Source organism: Sphaerodactylus townsendi, linkage group LG06 (genome assembly GCF_021028975.2).
Source record: "Sphaerodactylus townsendi isolate TG3544 linkage group LG06, MPM_Stown_v2.3, whole genome shotgun sequence".
NCBI lineage: Eukaryota > Metazoa > Chordata > Lepidosauria > Squamata > Sphaerodactylidae > Sphaerodactylus > Sphaerodactylus townsendi.
This window is the reverse complement of record NC_059430.1, coordinates 58,916,677-58,938,020: the sequence shown is the minus strand read 5'-3', so window position 1 is coordinate 58,938,020 and position 21,344 is coordinate 58,916,677. Positions and strand designations below refer to the sequence as shown.

General features: G+C 42.5%; 1 protein-coding gene across 2 annotated transcripts in view; it reads right to left on the bottom strand.

The window, feature by feature from the left end:
* Window positions 1-21,344, bottom strand: part of PTPRR (protein tyrosine phosphatase receptor type R) — a 133,258-nt gene that overhangs the window by 1,793 nt on the left and 110,121 nt on the right. For both annotated transcript variants that reach the window (XM_048500790.1, XM_048500791.1), the window contains 3 exons: window positions 12,501-12,611; window positions 9,203-9,360; window positions 7,235-7,348 (listed from right to left, as the gene is read on the bottom strand). In XM_048500790.1, the coding sequence (XP_048356747.1) occupies window positions 7,235-7,348; window positions 9,203-9,360; window positions 12,501-12,611 (383 nt within the window). The remainder of the gene's footprint in view (window positions 1-7,234; window positions 7,349-9,202; window positions 9,361-12,500; window positions 12,612-21,344) is intronic.

Below are 21,344 nucleotides of genomic sequence, written 5' to 3'. Positions count from 1 at the left end.
AAAAGTCTAGACTACAGTACAGATCTCTCTGTACTTCCATTTTTCTCTACTCTGCCCAGATCCATCCCAGATCCTCTCACTCAGATATGTAACATGGAACTCATTTTGAGCATGGAATTCAATTCCAAGGTGCACTGTAGCCCAGTTTGGGCTTGTAGTCACGACATGGGGAGAGGGGACTTATGCCTTTCCCCTGTGCTATTTTCCTGACCCAAACTGGTCCTGGGAAGTCACTTTTTGCCCCATTGTAAAAACTTCTGTATACCAATGGACTAAATGTTTACCAGACAGAATAGAGTTCTAAGTGCAGAACTTGCAGGGCAGGTCTGGTCTTCATGGTTGATGGCAAATTCAGATAATATAAAATAAAAACGTAACATGTTGTTAGGAGCAGCAGTGGTGTAGTGGTTAAGAGCAGGTGCACTCTAATCTGGAGGAAATGGGTTTGATTCCCCACTCTGCCACTTGAGCTGTGGAGGCTTATCTGGGGAATTCAGATTAGCCTGTGCACTCCAACACACACCAACTGTGCGACCTTGGGCTAGTCACAGTTCTTCTGAGCTCTCTCAGCCCCACCTACCTCACAGGGTGTTTGTTATAGGGGGGGAAGGAGTTTGTCAGCCCCTTTGAGTCTCCTACAGGAGAGAAAGGGGGGATATAAATCCAACTCTTCTTCTTCTTCTTCTTCTTCTTCTTCTTCTTCTTCTTCTTCTTCTTCTTCTTCTTCTTCTTCTTCTTCTTCTTCTTCAGCTACAATGTAGAGACTCAGCTGGTACAAAATGTACTGTTGAGAGCACCCTGAAGAGTAGTCCAGTCTATGCAGTGGCTTTTGGTGTTTTCAGGTACAAATCACAATTTTGATTTGTAGGTCCTTAAAGCCCAAAATGTTGTATGTTTTTTCAATAAAGATTACATTACACATGCCATTTATACTTTGGGTTTATCCTACATTGACACATAGGTACATATTCTCCATGCTCTACAACTTTAGAATTCTCTGCCTATGTCAAATAGCCAATGTCTAAGATTTGTTTAGTGGTGTTGCAGCTATTCCTAATTTTTACTAGTGTCTCATGATCAAGACTAAAGCAATTCTGATCATAATAATTCATTCATTTGTTACTTTGTAAGAATAACAGTTCATCTAGCTTGTTCATCACAGGACGACAAGAAAATAACTCAGTGTTTAAAAAAAGTATTATATTTACAGGAAAGCTGTTGCATTTGAAGCACAACTACATATTTTGTAATGAACATCTTAGATCATTTTTGTTAGCTGTGACTCACAGCACATACAGCTTCAGCCCTTGGTTTAATTTAGACTGAGCAACGTTTTTCTTAAGGTGTATAAGAAAGTAAAGACCTGGCTCCTGCAGTCAATGCATTTCCATTCTTATACAAAATATGTGACCTATTGTGACCCTAGAGCACATGTACTGAGTGCAGGTTTTCCTGTTCTTTTTCTAATGCCTACCAGGTTTCCTGTCTCACCAGCTGACACAGAAGAAATTTCTGCAGCCATGAGTCATTTCAGCATTGACAGAACAGCTCTACTTAATGTGATCATAAAAGTCTAGGATGGCTGGGTCAGATACTGATTCTAATGCATTAAAAGGCCAGTGAAAACACACTGAATTTTTGCAGAGCTATGAAATGGAGCCCCATATTATGAGGGCACAAGCTGAACCAGTAGGGAAAGTGGTCCAGTCTATGGGTGGGTGGGGGTGGGGTAGCTTTGCTGTACCGTAACCAGCAAGCCAAAAGCTATGCTCCTCCAACCTCTGTGAAATCCCCATAGGCCTAATGGACTGTGCCTACCTTTTTGCTGGTTTAAGTCTGCACCAGCAAATGAGGGTGTCCCCAAGCTGAAAGGGCTCAAGAACCTACTAAAGGCAGGCAGTTCTACCTCTGGAACCCCCACCCCCTCAGCACCAGCATGGGCTCCTCTGCTGGAGCTGTGTCTACATTGGCGCCCAGGCATCATGCTGCTCCCCAGAACCGATGAAAGTACCTCTGTTTCAGTTTAAATGCCCCTTATGCCTTCTCAGCTGCTTTGGACCCTTGCCCCAGGACTGCACTATAATTCTGCACTATTAAGGAGAGTAACAGACTACTACAGAGCTCTGTGTTGGACTATATATCTGAAGGATTATCTCTCTGCGCCACATGTTCTAATGCAAAAAAGTCAAATCAAGATACCAATGCCAACTGGTGGTCCTCCCCTTATGGTGGACCACTTGGCATCTACTAGAGCCCATTCATTCTCTCCAGTGGCTTGTAGAATGGATCCTTGAGAAAGTGAGAAAGTGTGTGTCTTTAGGAGGTAAGACAGGACCATTAGGGCATTTAATGGAGCAGTAGAAATTTTTAAATGTTTTGTATGTTTTTAATTTGGAATTGTAAACTGCCTTGAGCCACAAGAGAAAGACAGGGTGTATATGTATGTATATGTGTATGTATGTATACCTCTAAATCTATATATGTATATACCCTGCCTTTCACTTGTGGCTCAAGACAGTTTACATTCCAGTATATAAATCACCTGGCCTTTTTCAGGCAATCAGCATGGTAACAAACACCTATTCATGGTAGAAAGCAAGTTTACTATTGTGTGCAAACACACACACACACACACACACACACACACACACACACAAAAAAGTCACATACACAAATTATTCTTCCTGATGGTTTTGAGGAGCACATGTATTGCATGAATTAGGCCTTTTTGAGTTGTTTTCTCCAGATGGAAGCTAAACACTAAAATCAGTGCCTTGAGTCTGGAACCTTGAACACAACTGCAAGATTCTGTGTAGCTGCCACAATTTATTGATGTACAGTACTGATTTAGTGTATACATTAGCTAGTTTTATACTTCTGTTTTACTTTCACTGTACTTTTTATGGTACTCTTATTATATTTTCTATATGCGTGTAGTTTTAGAGCTGTTTTGTTACCATGTCTAATTTTGCTGGTAATAAAGTATTCTATTCTAAAATCAATGGAACGTAACTTAGTGGGAGGGCTGGAATTGGAATGTAATTTTTGTCTACTATATAGTAGCATATAACCCATTTTTGATTTATTCTTATAATCTTTGGAACTTCACCTCCTTCAGGAGTTTAAGGAGTACCGAACTACATGGGACAGCTACATGTATTTATTGACATGTTTGCCCCATTCATATGGAATGTGGGAGAAGTCTCTTTTTTATTCATATTTATGAGGGGAGCTAAATCTTGTCCCTTCCCCACCTTGTCTCACTGTGCTATATTGGTTGAAGTGGTTTTCTCTCAACCCAGCTCTGCTATCAGAAATGAGCAGGCTGAGGAGAAAAATTCTTTAAGTGATGGAGCAGTTAGGTGAGGCAAGAAAGAGAACAGGTTTTAGCTCCCTTTACTGCAACGAATGTAAGGAAAATGGTACATAAAAACTCTGATCCATATAATGCTATTTCAAATCTAGGAGCATGTAGACACAAGGAAAAAACTGACTGTGAAGGGTTAATTCCTCAAAGAAACTGTGTACGTGGCTATTTCCACATGGTTAAAATATCCCAGGGTGACCAAGAAAAATATCCCAATTCAGCCATGAATTCTGCACGGCTCCCGGTGCTAATGTGGGCCTGCCATGGTATGGCCCTGCAATATTTCCCTTACCCCATGATATTAAAAAACATGCCAGTTTGGCGGTTCTGTTAAAAGATCCTGGGGTGATCTTGCTGCCGTGCAAACACCATGGGAGCAAACCTGGTATATTTTTCCCACCTTGCCACTTTCCTGCTTTGGGGGGGGGGGTGTGAGCCGTTCCCTCTGCTGGCAAGGCGTAGATTGTGTAGAAAGGGGAAAGCTGGCGGCGGCGGGGGGGGGAGCTGTTCCCTCTGTCTTTGGAGTTGGTGAGGCATGGATCACGTAGGAAGGGGAAAGCTGGGGGGGGGGGAGCCATTCATTCCATCTTTGTAGTCAGCGAAGCATGGATCATGTAGGAAGGGGAAAGCTGCGGGCTGGGGAGAGAGCCTTTCCCTCTTCCTTTTGTCAATGGGGGTAAATACAAAAGACCCAGGCCGAGCAGAACAAACTGGAGTTGTAGAGGAAGAGATAACTTCTCTCCTCTCAATGCGGGTCAGGACCTTGAGAATACTCATGACTCAGAGACAAAAATCCTTTAAAAAATATCTTTTAAGGGTTCTTTATTGACTTCAAAGTCCATTTAATGAACCAAAAATACTGGCAGGTAAATCAGTTCATCAGGAGCCAGCAACTTAAAACCAAACATAAAACATATCCTTGGAAATGCAGATATTAAGTCTATAAGCAAGCAAATAAGTCTTACAAAAGCTTCAAGCACAAAAACAACATACAGTGGTACCTTGGTTATCGTTGACTTTGGTTTTTGTTGGTTTCGGTTTTCATTGACTTTTTCTGGGCAAAATTTGTTTAGGTTTTCATCGATTGCCTGATGTCACTGCCCAAATAAGGAGCTCCCTCTGCCTCCCGGCTGGGTTTCCTCAAACCCCAGCCAGCTGGGAGGCAGAGGGAGCTCCTTATTTGGGCAGTGACTCCCCCTGATGTCACTGCCCAAATAAGGAGCTCCCTCTGCCTCCCAGCTGGCTGGGGTTTGAGGAAGCCCAGTCAGCCAGGAGGCAGAAGGAGCTCCTTATTTGGGCAGTGACTCCCCCTGATGTTACTGCCCAAATAAGGAGCTCCCTCTGCCTCCTGGCTGGCTGGGGTTTGAGGAAGCCAATTAATCTGTTCAAGGCACTTTTTGGAGTGCCTCGAATGGATTAATTGGATTTACATTGATTCCTATGGGAAATGGTACCTCGGTTTTCATCGATTTCAGTTTTCATCAATTCCTTTCGGACGAATTATCGATGAAAACCGAGGTACCACTGTAGTTGCACGTTCAACGGTTACAAGTGGAAAAAAAGGTTAACTGAACTCATCTTGAAAAAGCAGTTATAAGTATTACCACCCAGTCCTGCCTTAGCTCCTGGGAAGAAGCGTGGATCAGTGTGGAGGCAGAAACCAGGATAAAATAGCCCCAGTATGTACAATTCTGGGTCTACTCTGGTGTAATCATACTGTGCGGAAACAGCTTGCGAGTGACATGCTGGGAGTGGGTGGAGTTTGAAATGAAGACAGAGCTGCTGAAAGATTTATTGGGGGGAATTCTTCCAGCCAGAGGATTCAGACATATTTAGTGACTGTGGTAACTGGAAGAGAAAGCGTATTTGGGAAAAGGACCCTACTCTAGTCAAAGAGTGGAATAAACCTCTAGGGAAAGAAGAATTCCTAGCCCAGGTTCTAAAAACAGAGCTACTTCATCTTCTGAATCATGTGTATAGAATAGAGGGAGTTAGTTGAATGAGAGAGATGGTATTAGAGAGGGACCAATTTCTAGCCAGAAGAGGGATTTAAACTTGGTGTGGAATTCCCAGCCCAAGTTCTGAGGAGGATTTACTTCAAAAACTCTGTCAGAATCCTACAGTTTGAAGAGGAAAAGGGAGTTGGGTTAATATTCCATTCCTTCGAGATTTTGGGTACCAGAGTTTACACATGAACCTCTGAGTGCAAATTTAAGTCAAAGCTGTATAAAAACAAAAAAGGCTTATCTTAGTTCAAAGAATTTAGAACTCCATGACAACTGAAATCTTAGCTAAATGCCATCTAAGCTATACTATTAGGAACATCTTAATAGTTGTACATAAGATTGCTTCTTTCCTTCTCACCAAATTTCTCCCTGCCTTATCCTATTCTCCTGAGGAGTTTAATAAAATTCTGTTTTATGGGCGATGTTTTGGAAAGCTTCTAGCATGATAACTTCTGAAATCAAACACAAGAGAGAAAAAGTGGAGATCATCTTAGTTTGTTCACCTAGTAGTTCAATTATACATTTACTTTAGTGAGTTACAGGGTGGGATAATTGAATACCCCCCCCCCCCAATAAATATAGTAAAGCTGACCAGAGAGATGATCAGAAGAAGTGAATTACAGATGAATTAGGGAACATTCCTGCCTATGGGTGCGGGAGGGTTGGTGATACCTCAGCATGACAGATCTATTTTGTGAAAAAGAACAGTTTCCATCCTTCATTTTACATGTGAATACATAGACATGGATACACTATCTTATATATCCTGGCCCTGTCAGGTCTCTCTTTGCTATACTACCTTGCCAGTTAATGAGAATATATTCTGCGATATAATGCCAGAAACACTGTTTCATTCTATATTCCTGTTGATACCTGATCCTTTGAATTCAATGTGTTCAGAGTCTTCAGATATATCATTTTCTTTCATAGGAAACAGCAGACAGGGCCAACCATTTTCAGGACAAACACATTCATTTAAGTTTCTACCACCTAACATTCAGAGGGAAGGCAGCATGATGCAGCTTGATCTCATTAGATCTTATAAACTAAGCAGGGTCAGTGCTTGGAAAGAAGACTTCCAAGGAAGACTCTGTAGAGGTAGGCAATGGCAAACCACTTCTACTTTTCAGTTTCCTTGAAAACTCCTTGCTGGGGTCACCATGGGTCAGCTGTGACTTTACTGCACTTCACACACACACACACACACACACACACACACACACACACACACACACACACACACACACACACACACACACACACACACACACACACACACACACACACACACACACACACACACACACTTTATTCATTTGGGCTTTTATCTCAAACAAAAATACAACACAAAAAAGAAAGAATTGCAAATAAATATTGCTCAAATTCAAGGGCAAACTAGATATTGCATTCAAATTCATATGACATAACTCTTAACAGGTTTTTTTTTTAGGAAAAGGTCCATTGGAAAGCTAAATTTTGAATAGAGGCATGGCAGAAGCATTGCCCTTTTTCTGCTAACTGTGATTTCACTCCAGATCTTGCTCCCTCATTGCTTTCTTACATTTAAATCCATGTCTGAATCTCCTGTAGAGAAAAGTAGTTGAGGATGGTATTTTGAGTTTGAAGTCCAGAATTGAAGACTTCTCAGAATGGTTTTTCTTTAAAACCCTGTTAGGGAATTGCAATGCATAGTCTCTGAACTCCTTCAGATTACTCATGTTGCTTTATTCTCACACAAATTTCTGTGTCTGGCATTATTGGAATACATTTAATTAATGAGATTACAACAGAATTGCAAATAAAAGTTACAAGAGATCTAATTGACAAAAATAAATGATTGTCACATTATATATTATCTCACCTGTCCAAACGTAGTTGACAGACAATACTTAAAGCATCAACAACTCCCTCTTCCTTCAGCTGATGACAACCAATGGCAGTAGCAATGAAACATCCAGTTCTGCCTATTCCAGCACTGAAAGTAAAAATGAATCCCAAACCAAATTGATTAAAGGACAGTCATCAGTTTCCACCACCATCTAGGTTGTAAGTGCTCCAAATTGTTATCCATGATGAAGAAAGAATAATCAGTATATCTAACAGTTTTATTAGACAGTACATTAAATCAGAGCAGGTTTGTATGGGAACCACAACCCAACTAGCATTTAACATGTAACCTGGCACTCACCTTAAAAATGGAGGGGGGATTGTTTCCTGAGTGCATGCACAGTAGCAACAGAGATCTCACTATTCCCTCCTTTCCATGCCACATATTTTCTATAGCATTAAAAGACCACAGAGAATGGTCTGTTTGTCTTACTACTGGGTCCACATGTCTATCCAGGAGACGTGTGGAACTGGAAGTATAACAACCAGCCCACTGCCACTGTCCCACTTCTGATAGGGTAGAAGGGATAGAATGGTGAAGCCACTCTTGCCACCATGTTCATTCTTTTTTGTCCCCTCCCCATGTTTATGGTGACTTACATGTTAAATGCAAACTGAATTGGGGTATAACATATGGTTTAATCCAGTAATTCCCGACTTTATCTGTACCCAACACCCCTAGGAAACACTTAATCAATGTTTGCTTGGTGAGTGCTGTTTGAGGACTCTTCCAGCTTACCTCCAATTCCTCACAGGACCTGGCTTCATCTTTGGCAGGTAGGAGAGAGAGGGTGGGGGAAGATCTGCCAGACTTGCAAGGAGGCCAGCTTGCTGGCTTTTCCTCATCATCCCAGCTTAATCTTTGGCAAGTGGGAGAGGGAGGGCAGAGGAAGACATCTGCTGGGCATGGTGAGAAGATCAGCTTGTCAACTTTTCCTCACTGGCACAGCTTCATTTTTGGTGGGTGGGAAAGGGAGGGCAGGGGTTAGAATGTGTGGGATGAACTTCCCACCAAAAGGTGTGCAGAACTTGCTTTGAGTCCTGAACACCCACTGGTGGAAAGTAAGTCATTGCCACATGTTCCAATCCTTAGGCAATTATGTCTAGGCAATTATGTCTAGGCAATTAGGTCTAAGGATGACCAAAAGTAACTCTACCATGATTGTAGCCTTTCTAGTGCATTAGAAATTACACTGACCACACTGGAATCTGAATTAAAATTCTTCATAGTAATGGAGTTGTGAATAATCCTTGTTAAATAAATCCTTGTTAAATAAAATGAGACATGCAAAGTGACTGATGAACTTTTGTTTTATGCAGCAGTGTGTGTGTGTGTATGTGAAATATCAAACTATCAAAGTGACACAGTGAGTTAAGGGGCCTGCCCTTAATATTTTGCTAGACTGTAAGAAGAGAGCCTTATCTAGCTTCATATCTGCATTTCAATCACATTACTCCTGTTTTTCTTTCTATTCTATCCTAAAGTTTACAACCTCCAGGTAAGGCTAGGGGTTCTTCTAGAATTATGACTGATCTCTAGATTACAGAGTTCAATTTTCCTGGAGGAAATGGCAGGTTGTGAGGGCAGGTTCTATTGCCACTGAACTCCTTTCCCTCCCAGAACTTGGGCCTCCCTGGCAGTGGAGTAGCGCCAACAGGGTAGGGGTGTGTGATGCCCGGGCACCACCATGGCGGGGGCATTCCGGGATGGGCACAGTTCCCCCTTGCTCCTCCCCTGCTCCCTGGCACCTCCCACAAATCTTCAAGAATTTCCCAACCTGGAGTTGGTAAGTCTGTGAAATATTTCAAATATATCATCAAATCTTACTTATGTGTAAGCAAGATTTCAGAAAAAAGCACATTAATGTAGAGAGTCTTTTTGACTCATCTCTAGCACATTGTACAAAACTGGCAGCATTTGAGGGAGAAAAGTGTGACTTACCTGCAGTGCACAATTACAGGCCCCCTCCTGGCTGATGCCATCCTGTCCTGTTCTACATCCAACATGAGCTGTAGAAGAGGTTGAGCACTATCTGGGGTTTTGTGATCTGGCCAGGATGTGTACCAATAATGTTTGACACATTTTGATTGGCTTCCTTGCTGAAAATAATGGTGAAGTTTTATTATTCACCAAAAGGGAGGCAAAAACATATATCACATTTTTTTTCTCCAGAACAATGACTCTGTGCCTTTTCTGTTCAACATGCAATATGCATATGGACTGATCAGTACTTTTTAGAGCCCTGTCCTCATGACATCTGGCAGATGGAAGTTCATGAATGCCAAAGGACAGTCTCTCCTGTATGGCTATCAATGGAAAGTTCTGCTTATGTGAGTAGAATTGCCTTGCTAAAACATCATTATTTGGTCTGGCTTTATACACTGAGGGGTGCTACTTAAAAGTAGAGTTATATTATTGCTCCTCTGATCAAAAGCAGGAGGCACATCATGAGATGGGGAGGGAAATAAGGAAGGTGACCAAAGGAGAGAGTGATGTAATACTTGAACTATCTTGAACTTCATGACTTCAACTATCCTTCACATTGATTGGATAAATATGTGATTGAGTCATCTCATAGAAACAAGCTTCCTAGATGTCATAAATGTTTGTGCCTTACAGCAGTTAGCCACAGACCCAAGTAGAGGTACAGCAACTCTGGAATTGGTTCTGAGTGGGACTTGAAGCCTAGTGCGAGATTTAAATGTTGTTGCACCGACTGGGAACAGTGACCACAATGCTATTAAGTTCAGCATTCAAGTCAGCAGAAACTCATCGCCAAAGTCAAGAATAACCACTGGATTTCAAAAGGAAGACCTTTGCCAGAATGAGAGGATTAGTCAGGCAGAAGTTAGATGGTGGAATCAAAAGTATCAACTCCCTCCAGAATTCCTAGAAACAATTTAAAGATCCACCAATTGAGTCTCAGGTAGAATGCATACCTCAAATCACGAAAGGTACTGCCAAGTCTAAAAAGATACCTACATGTTTAATGACTCAAGAAAGTCATAAAAGACAAAAAAGTTTCTTTTAAAAGTGGGAGATTTCCCTGACCAAGGTGAACAAAAAGGAGCTCAGCATATGCTCCTGGCAAAACAAATGTGATTTGACAATAAGGTCAGCACAAAGAATGTGAGGAACCGTTGGCTAAAAACATTCAGACAAGCAAGGATTTTTTCAAATATATCAGGAGTCAGAAACTGACCATGCAGGCTGATGGTCCTTTGGATGAAAAAAGAATAACAGGATTACTTATGAGAGATGGCAGATTTTTGCTTCTGTTTTCAATGTTGAAAATGTTGGGCACATATTCTTGTCAGAGCCATTGCTATTAGGAATAGTGTCTGAAGAGCTCTCCAGCGTTGTTTAGAGGCCGTGGTGGGGTTGGTTGAGAGCAAGTCGGCTGAAATTCAATCCTACAAAGACAGAGGTCCTGTGGCTGGGACGGGAGGAGAGACCGGTGGACTTTTGCCTGCCATTGCTAGACGGCGAGGCCTTACAATTAGCCATGTCTGTCAAGAGCCTGGGCGTGACCTTGGACTCCACACTATCGATGGAGGGCCAGGTCGCTCAAACGGCCCGGGTAGCTTTCCATCATTTGCAGCAAGCGCGGCAACTGGCCCCGTATCTGTCTCGTTCCGACCTGGCCACTGTGATCCATGCAACAGTCACCTCCAGATTAGATTATTGTAACGCGCTCAATGCTGGCCTGCCTTTGTTGATGTTCCGGAAATTGAAACTTGTGCAACATGCAGCAGCCAGATTACTGATGGGAACATCGTGCTGGGACCGGATCACTCCGGTCTTATACTATCTACACTGGCTGCCCATCGAGTTCCAGGCCATCTTCAAAGTACTGGTTTTGACCTTCAAGGCTGTTACCGGGATTGGGCCTGCATATCTGAGGGACCGCATCTCCCCACACTGCCCTGCTAGGGTTCTCTGCTCCTCCTCGGAGCGTCTGCTGGAAATCCCCAGCCCAAAACAGATCCGGCTGGCCTCTACAAGGGCCAGGGCTTTCACAGCCCTGGCCCCTACCTGATGGAGACAGAGCTCCCCTAAGGATGATCGACTCAGGGCCTCTGCGGGACCTTCAAAGGATTTCACGCAGGAGGCCTGTGTAAAAGCAGGACTTGTTCCACCAGGCTTTTGGCCAGCCGGGATAGCCATCAGACCCTTATGTCATCCAGGCCCCCTGTGGATGGGGTTGGGGGGAGGGAACTGTCGCCATATTGATTGTTTTAAATTACAGATTGAACTACTGTTTTATATTTTATTTTATGTTTTAATTATGATGTACACCGCCCTGAGCCTACTGGAGAGGGCGGTCTAAAAACAAACAAACAAACAAACAAATAAAAGAGGTGATAAAATATTAAGTTCTAGGACTAAATGGCAAACTGAAAACTGACAGGTCTGCAGATCCAGGTGGCATACACCCTAAGGTTCTCAAAGAATTCAAATGTGAAGCTGCCTTGAGGTTGGGGTGCCAATAGACTAGTGGGGTGCCTCCCCCCAGCCTACAGGGATTTTATCCAGTGGTCTTAACTTAACTATGCCAGGCCTGTGTTCTCTGAAAGTTGTTTGGGAGTGGGGCCTGGGAAAGGAAATGTCACTGATACTTTGATACCACTCCCTCTAGGAGTCCCCAGACTTTCGATGGGTCCCTCTACGGTAAATATAGAGTCAGTTACTAGAACATTGTAGGACAAGTCATGATGTCAAAACATCAGAAGTGTTGTCATCCCCTTTTGCCTCTCAATCGCTACTGAAATGACTGCAGATGAAAGAGGGGATGGTTGGGAGTTTCCCTACCCTCAGTGGACACCTGGCCAAGCCATCCATGAAGTGACTCATCCGGATAAATGGGGGGAGGGGTTAATCACATGTTCAGATGTATATGCATTCAGAGTAAAATTATAATTACTCAAGTGTACACTATACAGGAATTGTATATTTGTTCACTGTAACTTAAGAACAGGGTTTATATCTATACCTGATATGACATATGGTAGAAGCACAGACAATTAAAACCATGCATCAGATCAGGGTGTCCATGCTTGCTCTCTGGTTTCTGATAGGAAGCCATATTCATTCTATTACTTCCCTGAAATCTATTAAATGGTTGACTTTATGCCCTGTCAATGAGATTCACAAGCTATTCACTATGTGCAGATTATTTTCAATCCCCTTCTGCTTTCAGATCACATTGCTCAGTTTCAAGAGATCAGTTATGTGTTACCTTTAATGTAAGACTGCGGACAGTATAATTCTCACATTCTTGCATGCTGTTAACAAGCACTTCCACTTTTCCATATATCCCTCTCTTCTCTGGCCAGTACAACACACATTTCTGGAAAACAGAATACGGAAGTAAAGTCAGGGGAAAAACAGGGGTTTCTTGATTTATTTTTGAATAGGTCATTGGTATGAATTAAGATGGCATTCATGACAATACTCCCCTGCCAGTATGGTCAGTTTATTTTATTTATGTGTTTATTTAAGCATTTATGTGTTTATTTCTCTAATGGGACCCAAAGTAATTTGCAGTACAAAAATACAGTGTAATTCCCCCCCCCCCCCCCCGCCACACTAACAGGTTAGTGAAAAAGGCTTCTGAGTACAGGGAATGTATTTCTAAATTATGTCACGAGCAGCCTGAAGCCCCCCAAATAAGTCAGTGGATAGCAAATTGAGTGGAATTGCTGAAAGGGTTCCAGGTACCATGGTTAGTAACAAAATCTGAGCATACTGAGCATAAAATCTTCAAACTGAGCATTAAAAATGCATATACTTCCATATGATAGTCCTAATATACTTCCATATTATAGCTCTTGCTATTGAAGATCCATTAAAAACCCACAATAAGATAATTCTATCAATAAAAAGAACAGAAAAATAAGCTTATTTTGAAATTCAAAAGCTGATTAGGCTCTTACTCCCCCAATAAAAAATAAATATTAATTACCTTTAAAATTTCAGCCCATCTGACAACCACATATTCTGTTAGATGAAATTCTACTGCCCTGTTTAAGAAGTCTCATTCAAAGAGATACATCCACTTGTTGTTTAGGGATCAAAGAACGCTTATGTACCTTAAGTCCAGTCTCCATTTAGATAACAGAAATGTTAAAAAAAAATCAGCTTTTGACTCATGCATTAAAAAGTTTTAGCAGCTATCCAACATCACCTTGGAGCATAAGTGAGCTAATAATAATATAATAACTGTTATAAATATGTACTTCCCTAGGAAGATGTAGGAGCTGAAATACTGAAAATTGAATGCTCCTTGCCCATTAATAATCCTGGTGTCCACCTCGGAGATTTTTTGATAAATGAGTGTACCATCTGCAGCTCTCACCAGGTTTCTGTTGCTCCCTAAGGAATGTTATTCTTGTCTTGTTACCGGCCCTTTCATTGGCAGCTTGCACTGGGGTTGATTAAAACCACCCTCCATTATTATTGCCTGTCACTTCCAGTAAGATACAATGCCTTTATCTTTCTCATATTCCTTGCCAGGAATATTCCTTCCAGCAGCACTCCTCAAAACTTATCCACAGATTACTGAAACTTCCACAATGTCAGCACACATGAACGGGGGGTGGGGGGGGCTCTCTCTTTGTTTCAGAGTAGCTTCCTCCCTCCCAATCCCACAAGCCACTTTTGAAATCTGTTGAAGGCTGTGACTCAGACTGTGCAATTCTTGACTTTATCCCTGATTCTTTACAATTGTAAGTCATGCAGAATTTTTTTTAAAAAAATATACTAGGTACCATTATTGAAAAAGGTAACATTAACTGTTGAAGCAGCTTTCTTGGAAAGAGTATTGTTTTGTTTGACTGGTGTTTCTTTCTTTATATTTGAAAACAGTCATTTATTCACCATATTTCACTTTTTTCAAAATTTATAGTCCTGATGCTGTTATGGTCTCCATAGTTAACACTGGGAAATCCAATTGGGCTGCTGAAGAGAGTAACAAATTGGGGGAGGGGGGAGGAGAGATGGGGGCAGGCCTGCCATTCACTCCCTTGCTACTATGTGCATTTGGCATAACTTGTGAAGATAGCCTACATAATCTTCTTAAATATATACAGGCCCACCACAGTCATTGGGCTGCATCCTGCAAAAGATTCCCATGGGTGTCATCACTCATGAACAGGAAATGAACTTAGACTCATCAAGAGTAGAAGGATTTCAAAAAGAAGCAATGTTATTATAAGAGACATGCTTCTGGACTCTTGGGTAACAACACAGACACTTCTGTGAGGGCCTCAGAACTTGCATTCCACCCCAATGGTGAGACTGAAGTTCAAGCAGCTTTATATCAGTACTGGGTCTGATTATGAGGAAGTTGTACCAACCAATATTCAGTTATAAACATTGTTTTTATGACAAGGAGATCCAGACTAGCGCAGATGATGGTGCAGCAACTATAAACATCCAGCCTGAAAGTGAAATTTCCCATAAATGACACAGGTTAATGGCAATTTCTCCAGATTGCTGAGAGCTATTTTCAATAGAAAATTTCAAACACTATAATTTGGAAGGGTAGGGAAAGTAGGCCACAGGATATTAAATGTGAACTATGCATAAATATTGAAAGAAGAACTAAAATGTGTTCTTTCTGCTATTAATGTCTTAGAACCTCCTGAATTCATTTACCCTGTGCCTGCACAGAACTAGCCAAATTATACCACAATGCAGAATTTTATTCCTTCTGAGAGTACTCACACATTGATGAAGACTAGAGTCCTCAGGGGGGCTTTTTGGAGGGGGAAGGGACACATAAAGTATTCACCATGTTTTTAAACATCCTAAAATGCATTCTTAAACCTCTTTAAAGGATCCAGCTGCCACATCAGCAGAGATCTTGTTATGAGAAAGCTTTTACACTTTGTGATGGAACAGCCCTGAGGGCACCACTTTGTTTTGGCCCTCTGAGGCATCTAGGCACCAGCTGTTGTCCAGAGCCAGAGTTTATACCCAATAATATGCCACTCTCCCAGCCCACCTGTCTTTCAGAAGTTATCTGATGCTTCTCTTTCAGTACACTGCCAGCAGCTGGTTGATTCTGGAATTACTCACCAAGAAGGCCAAGAACTACCACGTTCCCTTCCACATGACTGATTAAAGGCTCTGCCTAGTGCAGGGGTAGGGAACCTGTGGCTCTCCAGATGTTCAGGAACTACAATTCCCATCAGCCCCTACCAGCATGGCCAATTGGCCATGCTGACAGAGGCTTATGGGAATTGTAGTTCCTGAACATCTGGAGAGCTGCAGGTTCCCTACCCCTGGCCTAGTGCCTTCTTTTCCCACTAACCAATGACTGATTACCACAGGAATGACTTGCCACACTTGTGCATTTCAGGGAATTAGTGATTTAGCAACCAACTGCCTGCCTTTCCACAGTGTTTATGCATGTTCGGGGCAAATCAAGGTCAGAAATTTCTGAACCTTTATTTTACCATTTGTAAACAAAATAATCTGTAAATAAAAGAAGTCTCCAAAAATCTTATCTTAGGCAGAGTTCTGAACCAGACCATGTGCTACCAGAACATAAGACTGAGTGGAGACAGATTTACATGTCTGGGTAGGGCAGGGGCATACCACCCACAGGTGAAATGGTGGTGGGAGGTGCTCAAAATCACCCCCACCCTCCTCCTCCCCTGCGCCGACCCGGCTTGGAAGAGCTGGGTCAGCATGGGGGAGGCTTCTAAAGACAGAGCTGGCCTGCTGCTAGAAGCCGGCCTGCTGCTGCTGCAGCGCCCATCCGAGCCGTCTCCTTCCCTCAGTTCGGAGAACCAGTCATTAATGATTAACTCCACTAGGGACAAGGGGGTACAACAAATCTTGTCAAGTGGGGGATGCAAAATCGCCCCCTGGGTCCCCAGCCCCCCATGGCACCCCCCTACGTGTATATGAACTGTATGAAATAATTCAAATAATTTCATACACAATGAGACCAAATCTTAGGTCACTGAAGTACATGTGTACGCATGTAGTCTATTTTTTCCCCTCAGACTATAATCTGAAGGAATTAACACCATGTGCTGAACAATTTTTTTTTAAATTGCGGCAATGATGTTATGCTTCCTGTAGGCTGGGGGTCACCATATATTGGCTGTGACCTGATGGCACTTTACACATATATACACGCATGTGTGTGTGTTACACACACGGTGGTAAAGATTCAAAAATCTTTAGGAATGAGAACTGCATATATCCTTTGATGTATTTCCTTTCGCTGTACAATGATCACTATTATGGGGAACAGAATACAAAAAGATTCTTTGGGGGGGGATTATCACAGCATCAGTGGCAATGTTTATAATCACACACACACTTCAGTATAGAGGCAATTTATGTTTGGAACCTGAAAAGTTAATGACTTGAAACCAGTCAACATTCATGCAGCAAAATTATCCATCATAATATTAAACATAGTTCTTTAAATTGCTAGAATAGATTTATGTTTTCCTAAGCAAGTTTCAGGAAATGTTGCCTACACATTTTAATGGCAAAAAAGAATGTTTTGTCTATGGAACTTAAGATATATTTGTTTTGCATTTTGTTACATTGTTAGGTTTCATTCCTAAAACAATTCTGATCCAGTGAGTAAGCAGGGCTGAATATTCCTTCCATGCATTGTAGTGGGAAGTGGTAACCCATGCAGTTCTCCAAAGAGAAAACCAGAGATAATGGAAGAAGTTCTGTTATTATACTTCCATATTTAACTCACAGCAAAAATAAATGATTCAGTCATAAGGTTTTTACCTTGTTTTTCCAGTTGGCATGTCATTCAGCACACTCCTATTGATTACTGGGGTTGCTGCTATTGCAGGGAGGGTCAGGAAAGTTCTCTGTGTTTCACTTATTATTTCTCACTAAAGAGTAGACATGAGCCAGCAATGCTAAGTTTAGATTAATAATGTGATACCAGTGTCTGCAATGAGAGCGGTAGATTGATCTAATTCCTTTGCTACTTATTAATCACTTTGCAATTGCTAAGGGGGCCCAGCCTCGGGGGGTCCAATTTGGTTATTTAGCTCTGAAATAATTGAGGGTGTGAAGCAAGATCCCCCAAAAAAGGTAGATGGAATTTCTGCTCCAACTAGGTATTTACTTTTTAGCTTCTCTTTATGGCCTTTCCCATATGAACTGCTTACAATGTATCTTGCCCCCAAATGTCATGTTTTTTTCGTTGAATTCTACACTCCCCCTGCCCCTGTGGTTCTGGAACTGGTTTTCCTTCATTCCCCACCCCCCACTGTTTTCTCAAGCACTTTTATCACAATTTTTGGATCTATTTCCAAACCAGCTTCCCTTGAGCATGTGATCATGTTGAAACGGTCTTTATTTTCCCACCCCACCAAACAGTCCTGTGTAATTGCCCACCCTCCCCTTCATCCTTTGGTCCTTTCCGCATGGGCAGAATACAGCGCCCCAGGGACTGCAAAAACGGCATCCCTGGGGTGCTGTTTGCACAGGAGGCGCTGCTGCATTGCAGTAGCACCACCCTGGCCATCCAGGAGCAGCGTGAAGCCACTGCTTTAAAGCTCACTCATTGAGCAAGGTTTTTGCAAAGCAGCGTCTTTTTGTATGCCATGTGGTGCAGTAAACCACAATCCGCTGGGAGAAGATGCCACTTCTTCCAGCAATTTCAGCCTCCACTGGACCTCTTCCTTCCGAAAGGCGATGCGGCTCTGGAGGGAGCTGCAGAGACTCAGCTCCCCATGCTGCCCTCCAACCCCTGGAGGTCGGAGGGCAGCATGGGCGGGTCCCTCAGCCCTCCGGGGTGATGCTGGAAGAATAGGTCAGTGGAGGGGGCTGACTGAGTGGTGGCTCCGCTGTCCGGCTGGGGGGAAAGTTGGGGCTGCTCACACGATAGCGTGCAAACTGTCCCTGAGCCTCCACCGGCACAATTTATGCTGGTGGAGCTGTGGTTCTGCATGTGTGCAGAAACAGCCTTTGTTTTCTAAAGGAATTTTTAATTTGTTTTCTCTTTTTCATATATCATAGGCAATGCAACATTAGTGCACAGATGCAAGCCAAGTTGATTGTATAAATTTTGTCAATTTAATCTCGAATTAGCAATGTAATATTAAGGCAAAGATACACTTTGTGTCTGCAGTCAGGAACAAATGAAATTGACAAGGAAGTTTCTTTTGAAGGAGAAACTTGATAAGGGACTGCTGCAGTAACAGTTGCGTATTACTGCAGCTCTAATTTGGCCAAAAATGTTTGGGGTTTTTTGTGCATGGAAAGTGGGTGAGCAGGCTACATGTTCCTGCTCCTTCAGATAATGGTGCCTATTGCAGTAGTATTTTTTTCTGGCTTCCATTTTGTGCAAACAACACGTTCTTATCCACTCCAATAGACCATGCTAGTTTGGCCAACCTCCCCTTCAGCCATTTCCTCCTTTCCTTCCTACTCTGTTTTCAAAAGGATTTTAAATTTTATTTATTTTGAAATATTGAACTAGCAATGTAACACTGAGGCAGAACAAACTAGCACGGTCTATTGGATCAGTTTTGTCACTTTCACATAGTACTTGCAATCTTAATGTTAGGACAAAGAATGATTTGGAAGCTGGGGGAGATTGAAAACAGCGCTAGGCGTAATTATTGCATGTAATCAGGGACTGCTACACTAATTACCGTGCATTATTGAAGATCAAATTTGGCCCAAAAATGTGTGTGTGTGTGTTTGTGTGTGTGTGTAGGGGTGGCTATGTGCCTTCAGAAGTTGTTTTGGATTCCATTTTGGGTTGGTAGTTCTCAATACTGGAAATGGAGGCTGAGTAATTTTTGAATTGCTGCTTCAAAATGTAATTGCGCAGTAACATTAGAGTTCTTGTGGAAAAGAAAAAAGGGGGGAGGATTGTTCTTCTGCATCATGGATTACATCCCACCACTACTGGGAATAAAAGGGCAGCTGTGACTTACCGCGACTGCTATTGCTGCCCAGGAGGGCACAAAAAAGAGGCCCCGCCGCCCCTGCCCTTAGAAGAGCAGAAGGCAAGTGGCAGTCATGCCTGTTAGGGGTAAAGACACCATGATGCCTGCGTGTCATCATGACATCATCAAAAGGGGCAGGCCAGGAGCCTTGATAAGCCTGTGCCTGGCCCAGAGCCCCTTCTCCTCAAGTGAGGTGCCAACAAGTTTCCCACCCACCTCAGCCCTCCTTTTCTTGGTCAATGTTAACACATGTGTTCGCTGTCATAGCCAGGCCGGTGGGTTGCACATGGGAACTGATCTGATGGTGAGGGGAGCTGGGGAGCTACCGTCTTTGGTGATACCTCTTAATGAGATTTGGGGTGGAGAAAGCCAAAAGTTAGGAGCCCAGGCAGGGGCTACTGAGGCTTGCACCCCTTACGTGGAAAAATGGTTCTTCAACAAGAGGCCATCCGCCCAGCTGAGGTCCATGTTAATGGTTCCCTCCAATGGGTTGGAGGAAGGTTTCACTGGGGGCAGCATTTGGACTGCCCAGCGTACAGATCAGATCCCATGCTGCGCCTCATGCTTCTTTGCTTTCAATAAATATGGTTTGGCTATGGCCAAAATTCTAACCCACAGACAAGAGTGTGGTTTGGGGAACTCAGAGCAATACTGGTCCCTCTCTCGGGCAGCAATATGTTTTCAGCAGAAGCTTGTGGAGTAGATGCAACTGAAGAGACAAGAGGGAAGCCCCAAAAACAAGCAGGAGGAGGAGGTATGCAGAATGATTTCACAGAAAATGTTGCCAAGACACAAGCTTGAACCACTGAGAAGATCTGTGGTAAGCTGTGCATGAGGAAAAGGTCTGTCTTTCAATTCTAATTGTTATACATTCTTTTTCATCTTTGGTTTTCATACTTCTCTAGTTCTTTATTTCTTCTCTGACTGGAGAATTGTTCTGCTATGTCACATGTTTGTCCTGTTCCTTTTATTTACTCTTATTTAAACAATTCATACCAGTTTGTTTGATACTCCTACCAAAGCAGCAGCAGAAAGCAGGGTGGCAACTGCATTTACATACCTTCTCTCCAGACTATTTGCTGCTGCCACTTCCACATTTCCCTCCAATTCACTTATACAAAAGTACAGACACAGTGGTGAACATTCTGAGGCCCTGCATGACCCAGACCTACCCTTTCTCCCTCACAGCTGAGTTGCCCTACCGTGGTACAGTGTGCCTTGGCAGAGAAAGCAAAACCCCTTTGAAGGGCTAATGGAATAGAATGGTGAGCAATAGTGAGTTGCCCCATGACAATCTGAAAACAGAGTTTAGTTCTGCCCCTTTACCATAATCCCCAGCAGCCAATACATAATCCCTTTACATACTCCCCAGCAGCCAATCCCCATAAACAATCCCCAGAAGCCAATACAAAGAACTGGATCAAAGTAGGTTTAGATCTAATTGGCTGTAAGGGGGGGAAACCCTGGGGATCCCTTTAAAAGGGATTCGTTTTAAAAATGGGGTTTGCTGTTTTCCAGGCAGTGAAAAAAACTTCATTTGGAAGCTCCCTCAATTATAATCTAAACCCTTTGTGCCTAATTTTAGGCACTTTGCAAATAACACTTGTTAATCTTATTCTGATCTGAATTTCATTTTCAATATGGCAGCCATTTTTTAATCATTTGCTCCAGGGAGACTGCAGTCAACTTGTACCGGTTGATGATGGAACGAGAACTTGTCTCTCATACATATGGGGTTCCAAACTAAACCATACTGCACCAACGTCATTAGTTTCTAAATATAAATGATTCTTCTGTTTTCTCTAAAAGCATTGATATTTAATATCAGCTAAGACAGAGAGCTACCAAACTCATTACAAATGAGATGGCAGAATAATTCATCCACCATTTCAATAGTTCTTAATATTTTTCCCCAAGATTTCCCAGCGGGATGTCAGAAGGTCAAATAAACATAGACTTTCTCCATATAGCCTGGGAACTTCTTAAGATGTCTCCCCTTCCTTTATTAGAAGGAAATTGCCACTGTCAGTCCATGACAATACAGATAAACACTACTGTGGCAGTTCCAGCAAGCACAACACTTCCTGATAAATTGGAGTCCACTGCATGTGTCTTTCAAGTCCTCCTTT